The 24480-nt window shown below is 39.3% G+C and overlaps 1 protein-coding gene across 1 annotated transcript; it reads left to right on the plus strand.

The window, feature by feature from the left end:
• Positions 1–2215: 2215 nt before the first annotated feature.
• On the plus strand, positions 2216–24480 carry LOC139720115 (uncharacterized). The gene is made up of 5 exons (XM_071631488.1): positions 2216–2457; positions 13458–13733; positions 15426–15653; positions 18397–18528; positions 23945–24480. Coding segments are annotated over exons 1-5 (987 nt in total). The 5' UTR covers positions 2216–2456; the 3' UTR covers positions 24295–24480.

A 24480-nucleotide genomic window follows, 5' to 3' on the forward strand; every position in this document is an offset into this window, starting at 1 on the left:
TGTCATCTTCCGGAGCCGAATGCTATTGCTATTTACTTTCGAAAATACAGGCAATCATCCGTCATTCATTTTATTATCGTAAGAAGTTGAATATTTTTGTTATTTATTTCCGAACGTCAAAGGGATCATTCGACATTTACTTTAGCATCTTCGGGAGCTGAATGTTATTGCTATTTACTTTCGAACGTAAAAGCAAACATCAGATATATATACATTGTATATTTTATCAACGTATATACGGAGTTGAATGTCATTGTTATTCATTTCCGAACATCAAAGCAATCATTGAACATTAATTTTACCACCGAACGCACCTGAATGTTACTGTTATTCATTTCGAAATCTATATAAAAGCAAACATCCAACAGTTATTTTAGCATCGTATTGAGCAGAATATTACTGCTATTCACTTCCGAACGTAAAAGCAATCATCTGACATTTATGTTAGCATTTTCCGGAGCCGAATGTTATTGCTTTTATTTTCGAAAGTAAAAGCAAATATCCGTCTTTTATTTTATCATCGTACGGAGTTGAATATTTTTGTTATTCATTTCCGAACGTCAAAGGGATCATTCGACATATAGCCTACTCAAGCATCTTCCGGAGCTGAATGTTATTGCTATTTACTTTCGAACGTAAGAGCAAACATCCGGCATTTATCTTATCGTCTTACGGAGTTGAATATTATCATTCACTTCCGAACGCCAAAGCAAACATTTGGTATTTATTCCAGTATCATACGGAGTCAAATGTCACCGTGATTCATTTCTAAAATCAAAAGTAAACATGCGACATTCATTTTTGCGTCTTACGGAGCCGACTGTTACCGCTGTTCATTTCCAAAAGTAAAGGCAAACATCCGACTTTTTTTGTAGCCCGATTGGGCCACCGAATTTTCAGCAATGAAATTTTGGTGGCGCAGGTCGTTAAAAGTCGTGAATAGCGAGATGATTGTAACCGATGTCGATATGTTCTAATAATTATTGATACTTGAGTGATGAACGCATGTGCACAACTTCCGCAGGTGTACTTCTTTAGAAAGTAGCGAACAATCAAGGCAGTGGACATCAGAGTGTGATTAAATCGAAAAGAAGCCCCTGAAATCGGAATTTGATGAAAATGGGCAAAGTCGGAACTCCATGAAATGTATTTTGATTGAGCGGTCAAAATAAAGCTTAACGGGAATGTGCCCTTGAATACCCTCGTCCACCCTCGTCCACCCTCGTCCAACCCGCGTCAATCGAGACGCATATTCCCGAGGATGGATTTTCCGTGCGGGCGGATGGACTCGTCCACTGAACGCGTATACCCGCGGGTACCCGCGGGGATACGCGTCAGTGGCCTCGTCCAGATCTCGGAAAAGCGTGACGTTTCCCGCGGTCGGCACTGTATGTAATCAGAACAAAGAAATAGAAGAGCTTTAACATTTTTTTTGTTGTTGAATGAAGTAGTATGTTGATCCTTGCCTGACCATGGGCAGTTTTGAATTTGCAATAAGGTTCCACTATTGTAAACTCTTTACTTTACATAGTTTTGCTTACCTCATTCTTGACTTGACTTAACTTTACCTACAACTGTAAGTTATGTAGTACTTGTAAGATCAATGGATAATGTCACTCTAGTGCTCCTTGCTCTTCATTACACTCGCAATGTCCTTCGTGTCTTAGAGACCAGTGTGAGCTCTTAGTGTGCCTAGATGTATGTGTGCTGAGGTTGTCCATTACCAAAGAAAGTTATATGTGTTTGTGTGTTTGCCAAAAAAGAAAGAAAGAATGAAATCAATTTTGAATTGAATTTGATTGACTTGAATTGAATAGTTGCATTCATTTTGCACATAACACACAGCAGTGGCATTGTTTGGATATTGTCATGTACAACTTTTTGTCCTTTATTTGTTACTTTGTATAATTATTTTCAATGAATCGTTCTTCTTTGTAATTTTGTCGGAGGGCCCGCAAGAATAAACATGTTTAAACCATGTTTTAACTCACATGTATGCAGACCTTGTGTTTTTACCAAACAAGCTTTTGAACATTCCGGTGAAGTTCCATTTTAAATTCTGTTCTGCATAATTTTTATATTTATATACTTTATTGTGATATATGTGAGAACTATGAAAATAAATTGAAATGAAATGAAATGAAATGAAATGTACACACATATTTGTTATATTTTGTACTGATTTTCCTACTGCGCAGTTTGTGACTGAAGGATACTCTCTCCTCTGTGCCTTGAAATTCTGTGGAACATCATCTCTACATGAAGTCCCTGCCAGTTTTCCGGCTAAAGGCAGCAGACAGAATAAACTCCTCTGGGTCAAAACTGTGGCCCAACGAGTTGTGGATTTCGTTTACCACGAGCCGAAAAGGTCATCGATACAGCTTGCAGCAGATGCATACAGTGATAACACAGATAACGAAAGGGAGGCTGCCGTGTTGTGTTGTCGCTGCCGAGCCAGTAAGAATTCTCAACCTCAGTTGACTGGCGGGGGCGTACGGATAAGCGAGATTTGGTTAGATAAGAGAGTTATGCTCAAATACAGCCTAAAGCATGAAATTGAGACTGACCTGAATTTATTTGTGTATCAGATTAGATAATCCAAAATTGTGACAGAAGGCATTTTCACATCAGCCCGATGTTTTGAAATAGCACACTATTTTCTGACTTGGAAAATTAACCCGATCAAGAAATAGCGCACTAGTAATTGTATCGCTCTGATCGAGAAAATTTCTCAAGTCCAACTCGGGAAATTTCTGAAATAGCGGGATAACATAGCGAACTAGCGCGCTATTTGATAATGTGAAATCGCCTCAAGAAATTAGCGCGATGTTTCCCATCATGCCTAGCGTGTGTGACCCGAAAGCGTGCGCTCTACTGGAATACCCGACACTGTTTGCGCATACTCAGCTGTCGAATTAGCTCGAAAAAGTTTTGGGCTAATTCTCTTTGGGCTGATGTGAATAGGAAATGAAATAGCGCGCTAATTTGCGATTTCGAAAAATATCTCGAGCTTGGATTTTTATCGGGCTTATGTGAAACCGCCTAGAGATCCCTGTTGCTACGGACATGCATCGCTCATTGATTCAAACACCTGTTTGTGTGAAAAACGTCACAAGATGCTTTCCTTATTTTCTCTTTAGGCATTTAACATGAGCCCGATAAAAATCCAAGCTCTGGATGTTTTTCGCGATTGCAAATTAGCGCACTATTTCATTTCTTATTCACATCAGCCCAAAGAGAATTAGCCAGAAATTTTTTCAAGCTAATTCGAGAGCTGAGGATGTGCAAACAGCATCAGTAATGTGTGTGCCCTCTCAAAATATTCCTCGTGATTTGTGTGCAGTTTGCCTCGATCGATCGGGTCACACACGCTAGGCATGAGGGGATGCATCGTGCTATTATTTCTTGAGGCGTTTTCACATTATCAAATAGTGCGCTAGTTCACCAATTATCCCACTATTTCAGAAATGTCCCGAGTTGGACTTGAGAAATTTTCTCGACCAGAGCAATACAATTAGCGCGCTGATTTGTGTTCACATTATCAAATAGCGTGCTATTTCGTGATTGGGTTAATTTCCCAAGTCAGAAAATAGTGCGCTATTTCGAAACATCGGGCTGATGTGAAAACGTCTATTGTGCATCACCGACAGCCAGCCTTGAGTAAAAACAAGACGGCGCTTTCAAATGTCTAAAAACCACATGCAGGTCGGTAACGCTTGTCGCTATTGGGGCACTGAAAATGTGACATGATTTTGTGACATAATTTGTTGCAGGAATTACGCTTTTTGCCGGTTACGATACTCTACTCTGCGTAAGTGACATACTGTGATATATATTCGATATGTGTGTCTGACTTATCTGACTCAATCACCATGCCATAAGACTTGATATTTCTATGTGAATTTTGAAGTGAAATGGTGGTGACAAGAAAGCAGGGTCGGACATCGGACCAACGAAGATCTCCTATACGGCCTGCCGACAATTCCCGGCGGAAACCAGAGGACACAGAAGCCCAAAATCTGGCTGCTCAGTCAACCATCACCATGGCTACATCAAGCGACGCTTTGAAAGAAACCATTGAACACCAGATAATAGATGCATTGTCAGACGAAGCCATGATGAAAAGACTAGTGGAAGCGGTTGCTACTGCCGTCAAAGAAGCTGTAACGCAGAGCGTCTATGCGGCCATTTCCATGGACTTTGAGAAGCTCCAAAAGCAGCAATCAGCCCTCGAGAAGGAAATCACAGGCCTTCAGAGGGAGTTGGCTTCTTCAAAACGTCTCATCGAAGAACAAGAGCAGTATTCGAGGAGAAACTGCCTGAGATTCCTCGGAATACCAGAACAACCAAGTGAAGACACAGACAAGATCATCGTCGAACTCGTCAACGACAAACTAGGCGTCCCATTGGCAGTCGGCGACATCGATAGATCACATCGAGTGTCGCCGAAACCAGGATCTCCACAGAAGGGACCACGACCCATCATCATCAAATTTTCGCGATACAACGTCAGAAACCAAGTGTACCGAGCGAAGCGAAAGCTCAAGGGATCGCGTGTGGTTGTGCTCGAGGACATCACAGTGTTTCGTCGAAATCTCATCAAAGAAGCATCGAAGAAATCCTCCGTGAAAAGGTACTGGACATCCGACGGCAAAATCACAGCCCTGGTACACGAACCTGGACAAGCTGACAAAAAGGTACACATCACATCGATAACAGACATCGAACGACTGAATTGATTATTCTCTATACGCATTCAATCCTAAACGAACACAAGCATATCACTCTTAATGAAAACATCCGGCTGCTTTTGTTTAGTTTGTGCTAATGTTATACAACATACCAATGCTATTCGTTGTACCTCTTGTGAAGGCTGGTGTCATACGTACTGCTTAAGTAACGATGTGAACAATGATGAATGGAAGTGTCGAAAATGTAGTTTTCTCGAACTGCCGGGTTATTATGATCATTGTGATAATGCAGTCAGTTCTGAATCCAATATCAGTAGCACAGAAGACAATCTGGATACTAGTTTTGAATATTGTAGCTTCGAACGCGTCAATAAGACAATGTCAAGCCATAATGGGTTTAATGTTTCTCATTTGAATATATGTTCTCTTTATAAACGTATTGATGAAGTAAAACATCTGTTTCAAAATAGTCAATTTCATATTGCTTCATTCAGTGAAACATGGTTAGATAACACAATTCCAGATGAATGCATCAATGTAGATGGATATAACATTGTTAGGAAAGATAGAAACAGGAAAGGAGGTGGAGTTGCAATCTATGTAAAAAATGATGTGATTTATAAGATAAGAGAGGATATGTATGATGAAGAGCTTGAGATGATTGTACTCCAAATTGAATTAGCCAAACAAAAACCATTTCTTGTTTGTGTATGGTATTGTCCACCCAACTCCCAGGTGTCATCTTTTGATAAGTTATCCCAAGTATTCCAAAAGATAGAGGCAGTAGGCCTAGATGTACTTGTCATGGGTGATTTCAATTGTGATATGCTCAGATCTAACACCAATCGATATGCTGCGCATCTTATACGTCTTACCAAAGATTTTAATCTGACACAACTTATAGATAAACCAACTAGAGTTACAAGCTGTTCGTCTACTCTGATTGATTTGATATTTACCTCTAACACTGAAAAGATTATATACTGTGATGTAGTGGAGATCGGTTTGAGTGATCATTATATGATTGTTGCTTCATGGGGTAATGTAAAACAGAAGTGTAATAGTCATAGATATATGATTTCACGGAATATAAGAAAATTAGATACTGAACATTTTCAGACAGAGTTGGCTGGCGTAGATTGGAATAATGTGTATCAAGAGAGCGACACTGAATTGGCGTATGATAATTTCATAAATAAATTTCGCTCGATTTTGGATAAGCATGCACCACTGAGAATGAGGCGTGTTAAGCAAAATAATGATATTCCGTGGTTAAATAAAGAGGTTAAAGATATGATGAAGCAAAGAGATAGTTTAAAAAAGAAAGCTAAGGTTTATGGTGATCCAAGTGATTGGGAAAGTTACCGTAAGTTACGAAATAAAGTAACAAGTAAGCTTCATAAGCTGAAAACTGATTATATTCAGAGTAGCATTGAACGTAATTCTGGTGACAGTGGAAAGACGTGGAAAACATTACGCTGTGTGATTCCTAAGAAGCGTTGTAACCCCAGTGTATACTCTGTTCAAGTTGATGGTGATGTAATTGAAGATAATCGTGAGGTTGCTGAGTTATTCAATGAATATTTTACTAAGATTGTTGGCAAACTAAAGAGTCAGTGTGAATTTGGGGATGGTTTCTTAGAATATTTTGGTGAATCTGTGAAATCGAAATTTGAATTTAATTCAGTAACAGAGATTGAAGTTGAGGAAATTTTACACGAGCTTTCGATGAATAAATCTACTGGGCTGGACAATATACCGGCAAAGGTCATTAAAATCGCAGGCTCGCTTATTGTGTCACCCCTAACACATGTGATCAATTTGTCTTTGAAAAACGGCATTGTTCCGACTGAATGGAAGACTGCTAAAGTCATTCCTTTGCCTAAGTGTAACAGTGCTTTTGAAATGTCCAACTATCGTCCTATTTCTGTACTGCCGGTATTGTCAAAAGTTCTAGAGAGAGTGGTCCAGCGACAAGTAACTAAATACTTGAACGAGAATTGAATTCTCTCTTGTAAACAATCGGGTTTTCGTGCAAACCACTCAACCAATACTGCCCTGTTAAAGGTTGTTGAAGATTTACAGGATAGTATGGACAAAGGTCTTATTACTTGCCTTGTCACTTTAGATCTTAAGAAGGCATTCGACATGGTGGATCATGCTATTCTAGTAGAGAAGCTGAAGCATTATGGTTTTGATGAGGGAAGTGTGTCCTGGTTCCAAAGCTACTTAACTGGTAGACTTCAGGCCACTATGGTGAATGGATATACTTCATCGCACAGGAGAGTCGAGTTCGGTGTACCTCAAGGATCGATACTCGGCCCACTGCTGTTTTTGTTGTTTATCAATGATATTCCAAATGCAATACAACACTGCCAATTATCACTTTATGCTGATGACACTTGTCTCTATTTTTCATCTAGCGATCCTCATGTTATGTCTGTATCAATTAACGAAGATTTACAAAGTATTTCGTCATGGCTCACGCATAACAAATTGATTCTGAATGCGGCAAAGTCTGAATATATGCTTATTGGTTCCCAAAGGCGATTGACTAGATTTAATGATGATCTGATTAAATTTGCTATAGGTGGGGAAATTTTGAACCGTGTTTCAAAATGTAAATATCTGGGAGTGATTTTTGATTCTACTTTAAATTGGAAATATCATATTGATTATATTCGTAGCAAGGTTGTTAAGAGTTTATTTCTTCTTCGCAAAGCAAAATCATTTTTGAATACTCATATTATAAAAATGTTGTATCACACAATTATTCAATCTCATTTTGATTATTGTTCTTCTGTATGGACCAGTGCTAATAAGTCACATCTGAATATACTTTTTATTTTACAGAAAAGAGCTTTGAGAATTATTCTAAATGCTGATATGTTTACACGAAGTGATGAATTATACAATCAGTCAGGAATTGAACCTCTTCAAAGGAGATGGAAAAAAATGAATCTTATTCTCCTGTTTAAATGTATCCATCATACTGCTCCTGAATACCTTGCCAATCGAATATGCATGCAAACTTCGCAATATTCTCTCCGTAATACTTTATGTAAAATATTTTTGCCAAAACCAAATACAAATTTTAAACGGAACAGTTTTTTATATTCTAGTGCAATATTGTTTAATAGTCTACCGTCTGATATTCGTTCGAGTGATACAATCTGTATTTTTAAACGGAATATAAGAAGATATGATTTGTTTTGAGGCTGCGTTTTAAATATTTGTTATTATACATACATTGATTAATATTCATATCACGAATGATTGTTTGCATACTCTGGCAGAAAATTCAATTCATCTTGGCACATTTTTTATGCTTTTGAAGTGAATAGGAATACTTGTACTTTTTATGTTGAGTATTTTTATTTTTATTCTTGTTTGTTTGTTGTATACAATTATTTATGTAATTTGTATGTATTGTTTTACCCTGTAAATCATTGTATTTTTACGTGGACCCCTTTGAAAATCAGTCTTGTGCTGAAAGGGCTATCCACCCTGTGAATGGAAATAAATAAATAAATAAATAAATAAAAAAACATGCGCAGAAGATGATAAATCTCTTACATAAAGAAAAATGCATGTGCAGTTGTAATATACATTGGGATATCATCGCTCAGTTAATTTTATTTGCGAAATGCACATACAAATGTACTTTACAAGAGAAAGCAAGTGTTTTGGCAGGTTGTAATTTGTAATCTAATTTTTCCCATTTTCGGCACATTGTTTCAGAGTAAACTTGGACAGTAATGGTAGATGACATGTATGTGTTTACCATTATGCAATGTTACATGCGTATCCACGAGCATCCACTTCAGTAATTACTCATTTTGTGACGCAAAATGTGTCATTTTTTTTAGGTTTGCTGCTCCCCATCATTGGTGTTTTTCCAAAGGCATTTAAGTCTGATAAGGCACCTCAGCGAAATAAAACCGAAATGAGGGAAACAATTCTTTTGTCAGTGACAATGAATGATTACACAATCATTATTGTCCAAACATCTGAATGTACTCATCTAGATGCACATTATCATGTGGCAGTGATGCAGGTCGGATCAAAGAAAGACCCCGTTCATAGTCCATGTGTGTAGTACAGTGTAGGTCCATGTTTTATTCATCATTTTTGTCGAGCCCACCGGAGGTGAGGGGAGACTAAGGGATCGCCTGCGGCGTCTGTCCATCAATCGTCCGTCCGTCCGTCGTCTGTCCGTAATGCTATAAAAACTTGAATAACTCTGTACTCTGGGCTTCAAATTGAGTCAAACTTGGAGGGAAGAGTGGTCATACAAAGTCTTACCTTTTACCAGTATGAAGGTCACCTCAAGGTTAAAGGTCACAGGCAGGGGTCAATGAACTTTTAGGGCCCAATGTTAAGTTTTTAGGGCGCGTTTCGATTATGGGCCATAACTTTTGATCCGTAAGTGTATTTGTGACCAAACTTGAATGGTAGATGTACCTTGGAGAGTTGATGGTCATAACAAGGTCAAAGTTCACAGGCAGGGGTCAATGAACTTAAGGGCCCAATGTTAAGTTTTTAGGGCGCATTTCGATTATGGGTCATTACTTTTGATCCATAAGTTCGTTTGTGACTAAACTTGGGTGGTAGATATCCCTCGGAGAGTTGATGGCCACCACAAGGTCAAAGGTCACATGCAGGCTCAATGAACTTTTAGGGCCCAATGTTAAGTTTTTAGGGCACGTTTCGATTATGGACCATAACTTTTGATCCGTAAGTCTATTTGTGACCAAACTTGGATCCAGTAAATGTACCTTGGGGAGTTGATGGTCACCACAATGTCAAAGGTCACAGACAGTGGTCAATGAACTTTTAGGGCCCAATGTTTCGTTTTTAGGGCGCGTTTCGATTATGGGTCAAAACTTTTGATCCGTAAGTGTATTTGTGACCAAACTTCCCTTACGAAAAAGTCCTGTGGTACTCCTGTGGTAATTACCACAGGACGGTACCACAGGACAGTACCACAGGACAGTACCACAGGAAAGCACCACAGGACAGTACCACAGGAATTGTCCTGTGGTATTTTGGGACATACCGCAGGACAGTACCACAGGAATTCCTGTGGTATTTTGGGACGTACCACAGGGGAGTACCACAGGAAAGTACCACAGGACCGGTACCACAGAGCAGTACCACAGGACAGTACCACAGGAATTCCTGTGGTATTTTGGGACGTACCACAGGGCAGTACCACAGGACTAGTACCACAGAACAGTACCACAGGAACTGTCCTGTGGTATTTTGGGACAGTACCACAGGACAGTACCACAGGTCGATCATTACCACAGGGCACTACCACACAGCATTTCCATGGTACCACAGGAGAGTACCACACAGGATAGATCGAAAAAAAAAATCTGGGAGAATTTTAGCCACATATCAAGGAATATTCCTGATAGGTGAGTCATGGATTTCAGGACAAACATGGCCCTACTTAATAACCTGTCCTACTCCTAACATATAACCTCAAACGAGAGTCTAATGACCAAGTGCCATTCTAGTCCTATAATAGATCTATATAGACTTCCTAGTCATATTCTATTCCTAGGTAGCCATCGACCGTATCAGTACATATATATATGGCCGTCTATCCGTAAAGCATGAAGGCATGGTTACTAAGTCGATTATACTTTATTATCAAGATATGAAATTACACTTTCATAACAATATCTATGATATTGGGAATAACATAACATAATCAGACAATCTTTCATAAAGTTCAAAGTAAGTCCCATCATTAATACTTTGACTTTTTAAGTCATATATGTATTTTCTAAAATCTGGAGTGCTTTTTATGAATATTCATGAGCTATGTAAAAATTTGTACCACAGGAGTACCACAGGAGTACCACAGGAGTACCACAGAAGTCCTTATGAAATTTCTCATGCTTTACATCAGCACTTTCACTAAATAGTTAATACTGTAGGAGTATAGGACAATATGAGTAAGGGCAAATCAATTGCTATAATTCACAGCATAACTTATCTATCAATTAATTGAGGAATACTAATATGTGCTTTTTTGTTTATATTTTTGTTATAAATTTCAGTTGATTCTGCCTTACAATTTTCCTGTGTGGTACTCCTGTGTGGTACTGCTGTTTGATATTCTCCTGATGTGATAGTCCTCTGGTATAAAATGTTAAAAAAAATATCCTGTACTAGCATTTTTCTGTGGTACTTACGCATTTAATTTGCTGTGTGGTACTTCTGTGTGGAATAGCACCATATTATGATCTTCCTGTGGGATTTTGGACAGTTCCTGTGGTACTCTCCTGTGGTATATATCGAAAATTACCACAGGAATTTCTGTCGTACTGTCCTGTGGTACGTCCCAAAATTCCACAGGACAATTCGTGTGGTACTGTCCTGTGGTACGTCCCAAAATACCACAGGACAAGGACAAAATACCACAGGACAGTAGTCCTGTGGTACTATCCTGTGGTACTTTCCTGTGGTACTGTCCTGTGGTACTGCCCTGTAGTACTGTAGTACTGTCCTGTGGTACGTCCCAAAATACCACAGGACAAGTCGTGTGGTACTGTCCTGTGGTACTATCCTGTGGTACTGTCCTGTGGTACTGCCCTGTGGTACGTCCCAAAATACCACAGGACAATTCCTGTGGTACTGTCCTGTGGTACTGTCCTGTGGTACTGTCCTGTGGTATGTCCCAAAATACCACAGGACAAGTCGTGTGGTACTGTCCTGTGGTACTGCCCTGTGGTACGTCCCAAAATACCACAGGACAAGTCGTGTGGTACTGTCGTGTGGTACTATCCTGTGGTACTGCCCTGTGGTACTGTCCTGTGGTACTATCCTGTGGTACTGTCCTGTGGTACTGCCCCGTGCTACGTCCCAAAATACCACAGGACAATTCCTGTGGTACTGTCCTGTGGTACTGTCCTGTGGTATGTCCCAAAATACCACAGGACAAGTCGTGTGGTACTGTCCTGTGGTACTGTCCTGTGGTACTGCCCTGTGGTACGTCCCAAAATACCCCAGGACAAGTCGTGTGGTACTGTCCTGTGGTACTATCCTGTGGTACTGCCCTGTGGTACTGTCCTGTGGTATGTCCCAAAATACCACAGGACAATTCCTGTGGTACTGTCCTGTGTTACGTCCCAAAATACCACAGGACAAGTCGTGTGGTACTGTCCTGTGGTACTATCCTGTGGTACTTTCCTGTGGTACTGTCCTGTGGTACGTCCCGAAATACCACAGGACTAGTCGTGTGGTACTGTCCTGTGGTACTACCCTGTGGTACGTCCCAGAATACCACAGGACAAGTCGTGTGGTACTGTCCTGTGGTACTATCCTGTGGTACTTTCCTGTGGTACTGTCCTGTGGTACTGTCCTGTGGTACGTCCCAAAATACCACAGGACAATTCCTGTGGTACTGTCCTGTGGTACTATCCTGTGGTACTTTCCTGTGGTACTGTCCTGTGGCACTGCCCTGTGGTAGTGTCCTGTGGTACGTCCCAAAATACCACAGAACAAGTCGTGTGGTACTGTCCTGTGGTACTATCCTGTGGTACTTTCCTGTTGTACTCTCCTGTGGTACGTCCCAAAATACCACAGGACAATTCATGTGGTACTGTCCTGTGGTATACGCCCCAAAATACCACAGGACAATTTGTGTGTATACTGTCTTGTGGTACTAGCTTTCCTGTGGTACTTTCCTGTGGTACTTTCCTGTGGTACTGCCCTGTGGTACATCCCAGAGTACCACACGAGCCTGTGACACAGTACCACACAGTTCCTGTGTTAACATATATTTGTGTGGTACATTGTGTGGTACCAACCAGTACCACAGGGTACCACATGAGCCTGTAAAACAGTACCACACAGTTCCTGTGGTAACATTTATTTATGTGGTACATTGTGTGGTACTGACAAGTACTACAGGGAGTACCCTACAAGCCTGTGGTACAGTACCACACAGTTCCTGTGGTAACATTACAAGTGTGTGGTACATTGTGTGGTACCGACAAGTACCACAGGGAGTACCACAGGACTTTTTTGTTAGGGTTGGATGGTAGATGTACCTTGGGGAGTTGATGGTCACCCCCAAGGTCAAAGGTCGCAGGCAGGAGTCAATGAACTTTTAGGGCCCCATGTACTGTGCATTTATTAATGACTCAGACACCAACTTTTGATCCATAGGTCCATTTGTGAACAAAAAAAAAGGTGTATGTTTGTGGGCGAGACACATTACAGCACTTGCCTTGTTAATTACTCACGAGCTGGCAATGCAATGTACAGTGTATGTTGTAGTTCACAGGAACATGTAGAATGTATAGCAATTAGTGTGTCACTTTGTGTGTCTGTGTGTCTGTGTGTTAGTGTGTTTGGTAGTGTGTGTAGTGCTGGTGCAAGGGTTTGTATATGACATTCCAAAATGCATACAATGTACTTGTACCAGTCATACAACAAATCTGTCGTACACATTTAATTGCTTAAAACATCAACTCACGCTCTCTATTGACTGCCAGCACCTCACAGTGAATCTAATTGACACAAATCTGAAAGGCTTTCTGTGGGAAAATATTAAAAAAGATGGGGTGAATCTGGAAAATTCCTATCCATTTTATTACCCACCCTGTTTACCCGATTATTTAGTAAATATAACACACATCTGGAATAGTTTTTCAATTTGCAAGTCAATTATGTATCCGGAAGAGTGCCTGATTAACTGGTACCCAATTATGAAGGCTGAGAGTACTGTGTGAATTTCCTACACAGTGAAAGATGAAGAGATGATCGTGTGCTGCAATGCTATGTGCCCCACGCCGTGGTATCATCTGAGCTGTGCGAGACTGACGGCTGCCCCCGAGGACGACTGGTTCTGCTGCAACAAATGCTTGAAGAGTCCCAGCTACACCTACTGTCTGTGTAAGCAGAAAGAGGATGCAAGAGGTAGTACGAGAATGGTGCAGTGCGCTAAACAGGAGAACTGCAGGGGTCACGAATGGTATCACTATGGATGTATCGGACTCCAAGACACTGATGTGCTACCAGGTGAGTTTTTTTCTTCTTCTCGTAAATAACTGTTATAGTTTCATTGTGTGTTTATTTTATTACCTCCGCCAAGGAAGGAGGTTTGTGTATATTTTTGTTACTATCATTATTATTATTATTATTATTATTATTATTATTTATTCAGCAATTCAATATACACTGTATATACAAGTGGACATAAAATACAAACAGAAAATCGTATTACATGATATAAAAATTGTGGTGATTCCACAATGCTGTTGGTTTGTTTCATTGTTTGTTTGTTTGTTTGTCCGTGTGCAAAGTAACTCAAAAAGTAGTGAACGGATTTGGATGAAACTTACAAGAAAGTTTGAGAATGACATAAGTAACAAATGATAAAATTTTGGTAGTGATCCGTGAATTTGGGGGGAATCTATGAAGGATTTTAATATTTTGACAGTTAGGGTCAATGAACTTGGGAGTTCAAGCTGCACATTTTTGAGGTTTTCAAATGCACACTAAAGTGCGTGCTGTAGTTTCTGCAAGGGTGAGGAGTGCCATGCAGCTGAGGGTTTATGACGTATAAAAGGCTTCTATATTTGGAAATCGAGCAATTTTTCAGCATGTGTACCCACACTTGTATGGGTGGAAATCACTGATCTCTATGGAGGAGCCCAAAGGGCTTTTCCTCAGTGGTGGAGAGGAGAAAACCTCTTTGGGAAGAGCAAGGTCATCTGTGGAAAGTATCTGCTTCGCGGAGGTCTGCGCTCTCAATGCTTTTCTAGTTAATAAATGTATTCATTTGTTTGTTTGTTTGATTTCTTTTTGCCACCTGAGAAGATGACTGGATAGCCCATAGTCAGCAGCAATATCTGGTCTTCTGTAGGGTCCAGTTTGATGTGAGGCGGAATCACTTCATCAGGTTATGCTCCCTCCTCTTTGCAATATGAATTAGAGAAGCACTCTCAAGAGCGCAGACCTCTGCCACGCAGCTCATTTTAACCACTCTGTTTTTCCATAGAGACTGGTGATTTAAGCAAGACTGATTGTAGTAATAAATGTGGAACATACAGTACATACAATGTACAGCTAATGCAGCATTTAGTCATTAAGGTCAATATTATAATACTTGCTTTTGTTGTTAGCATGTTACTAAGTGTATCATATTTATCAGACTTTGTTCATCTTGTGCAGCTGGCCATATATGAAAAATCCCTGATATTGTGTGATGCTATTTGGTAAAATATATTTCTCTTTTCACTGAATTACTATACAGTATGTTCCTGCAAAAAATTATGATCAGATTTTCACATTGATAACACCCAATATGATTAAACTGTCTAAATGCTACTCTCGGGTATTAAAATATAACATCTTAGCTCTATTTTGCAGGAAAACCCATTCAATTTGGTTAAGTGGTCACAGCATGTCATGAGTCTGATTCTTCCAAGTTTAGCACTTGGATGCTCTATATTTGTGTGTGAACACAATAAACAAAACTTGGAGGTAAGAGATATCCCGACATGCTCTACAAAATTGTTCATTTCTCTTTGACCACTGAAGCAAATCAAATTGGCTTTTCTGTAAGATGTGGGCAATGACTTATGGTTTCATGTCCTGATATTGTATTTGGATTGATTTACTATTTTTAAAGTTATCATTGCAGAGGGTCCCATTGTAATATTTTTTGAAATACGGTAGAATTATTTTTGTTTTGTTTTGTTTTTTTAGAGAAATGGTACTGTGGAGAGGAGTGCGCCCTCGATGCCGAGAACGATGACCACGTGCTGAACCACAGTAGGGCCCTTACTCTGGAGGGTCTGCGCCATTTAGCCAGACAAGCCGCTGTGCGGACTGGAAATGGACCAGTCATGGTCGAAGACTGGAAAATTGACCTCCTGTCGTTCTGGTCAAGAAGGCATCCAGACTACCTCGCCAATGCACATTACTTCCTCGCATGTGAGTCCAGCAAAAATCTCTATAAAAGGCAGGGGGGGGGGGGAGGGGGCACACAATGACATTTTTCGCGACTACTCTGCCACCTGAAACTTTTTGATTGCGCCGTTCGCTGACTTTTTACTTTCAAGTCTCGCGCATCTTTTAACTCCATTTTCGCGAAAAATGGCGCATATCATTACGATGCTGCACGATGTTTTATACATGCCTGTCTGACCGAAAATGGCTCAAAAACGTGATTTTGTGTATAAAATCTATGCAAATGGAGTTTCTCTCCTTATTCATAAAGATATGATTATTTTGTCTTTCATAGGCTGAAACTAATTAATTTTAGCATAATTATGCTTGAAATAGGTTCTGTCACAAATTTTGTGGAAAAGAAATGATAAAACAAAAGGTCGAAAAAACAACGAAATACATAAATTCAAAAAACAATAAAATACACAAGAAATTGATTTTGATACCAATTTTTTTTTCAAGTACATTGTTAGGAATGCTACAAAGAATGTTTTCACCGAAAAGTAGGATTCTAGGAGCTTTAATTTCTGATGTAGAGCAAAATGTATGATTTTATGCATATATTAGCATAATTTATTATTATGACAAAAAATTTCATTTCTTTTTGTATAGTTGGTAGATTACGCCACAGGTAATGGACATGCCAAATGTCATGGCGATTGCGCGATCGATGGTGGAGATCTCGGGGGGGGGGGGGGTTTAATCAACCACAGAACACCCAAAAAAGCCCATCCTGGTTAGGGTTAAAGGGGAAATCCAGTCAAAATATAAGTTTATCTGATGAAAAAGAGTAAAATCTTATGAGGTCAGCAGTAAAAATTTGACTGAAATTGGATGAAAAATAAGGAAGTTATGACATTCTGAAGTCTTAGCAATTTCTCCAAAACAGTTCTTTTGCAGTGGGCAAATGAGTGAGCTAACCATGTCATAACCTCACAATTTTCCATTGATCATTTACAAAAAAAAGATTGATGAAAGTTCAATTTTTCTGTCATTTAAATCTGAAACATGTTATTCCTGGTTGAATAACTATAGATTAGTGATGATCAGTTAGATAAACCAGGATTTAAGCCTCGGGCATAATTTTGTTTGAATGAAAAATGGGAAATTTCACTATGTTCAACTATTATGGTAAGTTGTGAGGGGATGACATGCTTACTCTGCCATTGCATTTTTCATATCAGCTGTTCAAGAACTGTTTGCTGAAATTTTTGCAAAGTCTCAAAATGTCATCATTTCCTTATTTTTTTACCTGATTTCAATCAAAATTCTCCTGTTTAACTCATAATATTTTACTCATTCTTATCAGATCAACTAATATGTGGACTGGATTTACCCTGTGATACAGTAACATGCAAAGAATTCAAAATTTTGTATGTGTACTCGCATGTTCAGTTACAGTGCGCTTCTGTTATAACAGACACAGTTATAATGAAATTCTCGATACAACAAAGTAAGAATTTAGGCACAAACATTATCATTTACTGGGCTTTTATGTTTAGCTGTAATGAAATTTCAATATAATGGTGTAAAGAAAGCCGTCATTTCCAAGAACTCTGTTATAACGAGAGTGCACTTTATCAGATGAAATAGCAAGCAATTCAGAGAAACAAGGCTGAATTTTGTGAGCAATTATAACAGTGGAATCCTGTTATAAAAAGTCCTTGGCACTGCCAGTTTTCTGACGTTTTGTAAAAATTTGGTAATACCCACACAAATGAATAAATATAATGACGTCGACCGTGACGTCACTATGACATCATGGTCGACTGATCACAATGATTTTACTAGATCTGTCGTCTTTTGGACACCATACATGATATATGGTATAAGTTTGAAATTGATAGGCAGGGGACTTTCTGAGCTAACCTCTGCACAACTTTTGAGGAGAAGTAAAGAAGAAGAAAAACAAAGAATCAGTACAGATACAGAAGGTGATCCGAGAGGATACTCGGATCTTGACTATATTAAAAAAAACATAGAGTGGATAATGTTGCAGGCTGAATTTTATTATAACCGGAAATTTCATTATAGCCACAGTCGTTATAATGGAAGTGCACTGTATTTTCATAACTGACATAATAAAGATGACAGAGATTATTTTTTCAAGACTTTGATAATGTTTGAAATAGTATAAAGAAATAGTAAATGGTCACAAGTGCGATGATACAAGATTTTGCATGAGGTGAAAGATCAAAGTGCTCTATACAGTGAGGTGAAGCTGAGTTGAATAGTGCCCCTCATCTTTTACGGAGTGCGAAATCTTGCTCCTTTGCACGAGTCAAGACCATACACTATTTGTTTTATACAACACCTCAGACCGTCAGGGGACGCGGTTCCCGCAGATTCCTGAGTTTAGCACAAAAATGACAACCATTTTTGTGAATGGTGAGTTTAGTCACAGCAGCCGTCAAGTGTATGTGTGTATGTATGTGCACGTCCACAAAACCGATAGGTTGAAGTTGTTTACATAAATGAATGACAAAGGTTTGCGCTTGCTAGCGTTTGCTTGTAATTATTTTCGTGCGCGTGGCAAATATTGTAACATCTGAGCTGTGCAATGGTAAACATGTGTTATCCATTTTGCTCAAACAAAATTGCATGGCTGACAGCCACAGCGTGTGATGGCACTTTTATCTCAATGTCACATGATTTGCGATCAACCAATTGGATAGCTGCATTGTTTCTCGGTGTAGTATAACATGCATCGTCTTCCTTGGTGTTTCAGGTGTCGGAGGATTCGCTCCAAAAAACATCATTAAGAGTTTGATCTGGAACAGGGTGGTAAACATCAATGGACGACGCAAAGGAAACGTTGGAATGGACTATGTCTCTAAGCAAATCAGCAGGGACTACAAAGGTATGGACGGGGTTCCGTGATGTCAAATGTGCCACCCCACTAGACCGACACCCACAAGTCATACAGCCCATGAGATTGACATGAAAACAGTTCCATGAGCCATACAGCCCATGAGTTCGTCACAAGGTAAAAACAGCCCACGAATTCGACAGATACAACATGGGGCTTAAAGGGACTGTACAGTACTGGTTGAGGTAAGGGATTCATGTTTTGAACATTATTATTATTATATTACGTGAGATAATGAGAAACCTCTTTTGAAATAGGAAAGATTATGTAACTTTAAGAAGGATTCAACATTTATTTGATGAAAATTGGTTTTGAAATGGTTGAGATATCCAAAAAAGTGACAATAATAAAAGGCGACAGGCCACAACTTTATTAGGATCTCGTTATTTCACCTTGTTTTTGGATATCTCAGACATTTCAAAACCGATTTTCATCATATAAACTTTTGATACCCTTTAGAATTGCATGCTCTTTGACATCTCATAGAGTGGTTTCTAAATTTCTCGCAAAACGTTAAAAGCTAAATCTTCACCTCGACCTGAACTGTACACACCCTTTAATGTGTTGGGTCCCATGGGCCCTGTCAGCTCATTGTCGAGCTAATGGGCTGTATGATTCGTGGGTTGTATGATTCGTGGGCTGTATGATTCATGGATGTCTGTCTCATAACGTGCACCCTGTCAAGTGACATTTTGCCAGAGGGGCAAAAAAAAACCCTGAATCTTTTTGACACTCTGTATTCAGCACATAGCTCTAACGGTGCCAGGTAAAAATGGCAGAGGTAAAAATGGCAGGGGTAAAAATGGCAGGGGTAAAAATGGCAGAGGTAAAAATGGCAGGGGTAAAAATGGCAGAGGTAAAAATGGCAGGGGTAAAAATGGCAGAGGTAAAAATGGCAGAGGAAAAAATGGCAGAGGTAAAAATGGCAGAGGTAAAAATGGCAGACGTAAAAATGGCAGAGGTAAAAATGGCAGAGGTAAAAATGGCAGGGGTAAAAATGGCAGAGGTAAAAATGGCAGAGGTAAAAATGGCAGAGGTAAAAATGGCAGGGGTAGAAATGGCAGAGGTAAAAATGGCAGGGGTAAAAATGGCAGAGGTAAAAATGGCAGGGGTAAAAATGGCAGAGGTAAAAATGGCAGAGGTAAAAATGGCAGGGGTAAAAATGGCAGAGGTAAAAATGGCAGGGGTAGAAATGGCAGAGGTAAAAATGGCAGAGGTAAAATGTTAGAAGTAATGAGAGCGATTTCGTCAGAGATAAGCGTATGAAGAGGTTTTGAATGATAACCATGTATAGCCAGATCAAACTGTTATCGAATTATCAAATCCAAACTGCAGATTTGAAGAAAATTTATTGGATTATGCTTTAAAAAGATTATAGCACTCTCATTCTGAGTTTGATTCAAGTGCAGTGGTGTAATCTGTCTGTTCAGAGGAATGATAAACCAGCTGAGAGCCTAGTAGGCCTATGGGAAATTATTTTTATTATTCAGTATTATTATTATCATTATTATTATTAATGTTATCTACAGTGGCGGATCCAGAGGGGGGCGCAACCGGCGCACGCCCCCCTTTAGTTTTCTATAAAAACAAAGAAAATAAAAAGAAAAAACCTGCAATGAAACCCGGAAGTGGCACCAGAAATATTAGTCACGCCGTACGTACGTACAGAATTCCTGGATCCGCCCCTGATCTACCATTATAAGGGAGTTGCAACAATGCTGCAAAGCCCTTAAACAGTATAATCCTATTGTTTCGCCCAATGAAGTTATCACACACACACACACACACACACACGCACGAACCCACTTTTGGTATAAACATATATTCAGATATACACATGTACATACTCTCACATACACACCCTTACACAAACGAATTCCGCTCACGTCCAGGCTATTGTCATTATACATATATAAGTATATATTGTCATTATTTTTCATTTTTTGAACTGTTTAGTGTAAAGAAGTGAAGGAGACATAGTCGAGGCAAACCGTTAAATTGTCATCTGTTCTATATGTTATTTTCTCACATTCATGTTTCGTAGGAGGCTATTTATCTCACAAGGCCTGATCGCGACATAATGTACAAGTAAAAATACAAAACACAAAAAAAAAAAAAAAAACTACAGCAGACGTACCGGCAGACATAAGTAAGCTCTTGCAAAACATCTTATTACCATTATTACAAGTATCACATGACGCAAAAACTAATATCTCGAAGTTTAATGAACACTTTGTGGTCATTTTACAAACTTATGCCTATTAAAACTGGAGAGGAACATTAGCAATTAGACTGTTCTAGTGAGAGTAAAAACCGATAGTTTGCCATTGGATTTCTTTCAACTATTGTTGAACGAATCCGCAGGCGAAAAAATATAAATGTTTGATGCCTCTCAAACTTAGCTGTTGCCCCAAAGCATGGGTGTAAATCCCGGAACACACCAGAATCAGGTCAATAGCACCATTAGACCCTGAGATAATCGCAACTGTAGATTTCAAATGGCGACCATTTTGAAATTCAATATGGCGGAAAGAGAGAATTCCAAGTGGCCCAATATCTGAAAATGTTTGCAATATGTTAATGTAAATTTTGTGCTAAATTTGATGCTTGTATCCCAAAATGCACGATAGGTTTGCTAAACTGCCCCACTAAGAGTATTTTATAGTGATACCCCAAAACATTTTCGTGTCATTAGTTATTTCTTTAACCCCTAATTTTGGGGGAGCGGGACATCAAGCGGGGAGAAATGAGACAACCTGGAAAGAAATTGGATAACCATCATGACCAAAGTAGGATTTACATGTGCCGCGGGGATAAATGTAACACTGCCCTGTTAAATTTCTCCCAGTGGTAACAGAAACAGTAAAAGATCCCTGCCAATTTTTCATACCTGCATGTTTGTTATCAAGCAATTTTATTTTCAGAAGTTTGCACACTGATATTAAAATACCTATATTAAAATAGTATAGGACCTACCAGATCTAAAGTAAGTTTGATATTTTACTGACAAGATACCTGTAGAGCTGTATAGTGGTTAATATGTCTATTTTCAGGTGTACCGAGGCTCATCGTTTTACTGATATAATTGGATTGTTGACTGGCCGAGCATTTTTCAAGTTACATGAGTCAGATATTGCTTACAATTCTAGAATAGTTGTTCTGAAATGAAAATCAGAACCGTCCAAGTATCCAAAACAGCAGTTTTGTTCATGGTAGTTTTCATTTAAAATCATGACATAATTCTTGTGCAAGAGCGCTTCCTATTGTAACAAATTTGCCTCTTTGTTATTACTGAGTATTTTCATCAACTCAATCGGGATACTTGCCAAAGTTTATGGCTGGCAGGCACCTCAGCTATTGCTCACTCACTCATGGTCACCTCATACCCTCGCACATAAGAGCAACCACCAACAATGAGCACCCACTGCATGCACTTATTATGTAGGTCAAGACATCATAAAATGAGTCAACAGTCAGGGTACATACTGTTCCAATGTGTTTAATCAAGGAGGATCTGCTCCAATACAGCTGCAGTGTGTGTTGATTCAAATACAGAGCGAGAGAGAAGTACAGTAAACGGTATTGCATCCAAAACAGCACCGTGGCAAAAATCAGCCTTCACCCCATGACAATCCCCAGGCACACTCTCAAGACAAGTTGAAGCGTTTGTTTGCAAAAACCGATAAGTCCATATTTGCCAAATGGAGATATTTTTGATTAAAGGTCAAGAAAAATAAAGAGAATAATAACATTTTTGCTTCTTTTCACCATAACTTCAAAAATATACCTTTATATATAGTGACCAATATATCATTTAAAAGGTATTATTTTGTAGTTTATGACAGAGATCATACTTCAAAATCTTCAAAAGTGGACTTATCGGTTTTTTGCAAACAAACCCTTCAGTTGTTGTTGTTGTTGTTCTTTTGATTTTATGGAGCTCTCTGCCGGGTGGGCAATTTACTCCATAAAATATATTGAATTCAAATATTTATTTAAATACATTCATAAAAACCTACACTACTTAATTATCTACAAAATCTAATTATATTTATTTTAGTATTTACAAATGAAAATATTTACAGAGAAAGAAAGGGACAGGTTTTAGGAAAAGATGTCGCCTGCCTACTCCTGCACCGAAATGCAAGGTTACGCCGTTCCCGTCGGCCAGGCAGGTAGAGGACCCACCGGCCGACGCCGGTGAAGTCTCGGCCTTTCCCGGGGGCAGGCGCCTCAAGACAAGTGCACTTGCATTAAACTTTGTACTGACCTGACACTGCTGGGTCCTTTACCACCCTTAATCCAAGTTGAGTCCATTTGGACTGATGAAATAGCTTCAACTTTCAGAATTTTAAGTCAGGAGAATAATTATTGTTATTATTATTATTTATTCGACCTTCAAGACAAGCATCATATTACACTTCTCAAAATCAAAACATACACTGGAGTGGTAAGGGTGCACCAGGTTGGGCAGCCCGGGTCTGGAATGAGCCAACTAAATGACTTGGGCCCTCAGGCCATCCTCCCCAACCCACTTGGTGCACCCAAAACAGTCTGCTTACAATGTATATTTTAAAAAATACACATTTTATTAAAAGGCATACAAAAAAAAATAAAAAAAAACAACAACACACAGCTATTTCTTTGTAAGTGTTGATTTAAGATAAGTGTAACTACTGTACCAATCTTCCTTATTCACAAATATCAAATCATTTTCTACTTTACTGAAAAAATAGGAAAAAAAATATACATTGCATATATGTATGTCAGCTCTGAAATGGCTACAGACATCAAAACCTAACTGTATATAAAAATGCATACAGTTAATGAACAATGATGAATTTTAAATTTCCATGTTAGCCATATTTCCTTACAACATTTCATTTTAACTTCATTATGCTTGGACAATTGACAAAAGATAACTGAGAGAGAGAGAAAGAGAGAAAGATAGAGAGAAGAAAATTAATTCATAGATAACTAAAACTATCACTCAATGAGAGTAACACCCCTACCAAACACCCATGGAGCCAGCTCAACCAATAATAATCATCTGCATGCTTTCTATTGGGGGGAAAAAAAAAAACTGCCATAATAGCAAAGAGAAGAGAACTCGAAAAAAACCTTAGACTTTGACGATTATTTGACAGTGTGTATGCACTTTGAGTACTCATACGAAGAGGCCGCTGCTCTACAGCAACCACCATTGGCATTTTCTCCCCGAGTTTGACGTTTGACTGACTTTACAGAGGGGATTTGGTGCAGTATGAATTCATATTATTATTATTAGTACAATCATGCAAAGTTGACCAAAGAAAAGTTGACTGTACTACCCTGCATGAAACATAACTGTTTGGAAGTAGTCGACATGTTAGCCCAGCAAAGTATATTCACTTTTCATTATTTGCAGGAACAGTGAAGTCCTACTACGGAAAGGTGACAGACAAACATGCCGAGCAGTTGGCCAAGGTGAGCGGCCCTTGTGGTCATGTTTTGGGTGAAATGTTCAGTGGCGATGGGCCTTCCTCCACCTTGAAGACTCCGTGCCGGAAAAGAGCAGAGATTTTGTACAAGAAAGATGTCGAGTCATTTGTCCACGGAAATCAGGGATCAGCACTGTTCAGCTACTTGCCCTGCAGAGAGCACAGGGGGTTCGAGGACTTTGATGGCAGGGAGGTTTTAAGAGACCCACAAAACCTCGGGCACAAGTTGAAGGCCCTCTCCAGGAGATTAGACACACAGCGCCGCGGTGAAAGGTAATAGGCTTTGACGGCGATAGATAAACCCAGTGATGTACTGTATGCACCAGTGATCCGTGCTGTGGCAAATGCTGCATGGAGCTACCTGTGTGTTCCGTACCAGACACCAGCAGTGCCTTCAAGACAGACTGCCTAATGCAACGGGATGACTAAGAGAATCTCTCACATCTTTCCATAGGCCAAAATC

Source organism: Diadema antillarum, unplaced genomic scaffold, assembly GCF_040938485.1.
Source record: "Diadema antillarum isolate AM-2024a unplaced genomic scaffold, OU_Dant_1.0 scf00000122, whole genome shotgun sequence".
NCBI classification, from domain to species: domain Eukaryota; kingdom Metazoa; phylum Echinodermata; class Echinoidea; order Diadematoida; family Diadematidae; genus Diadema; species Diadema antillarum.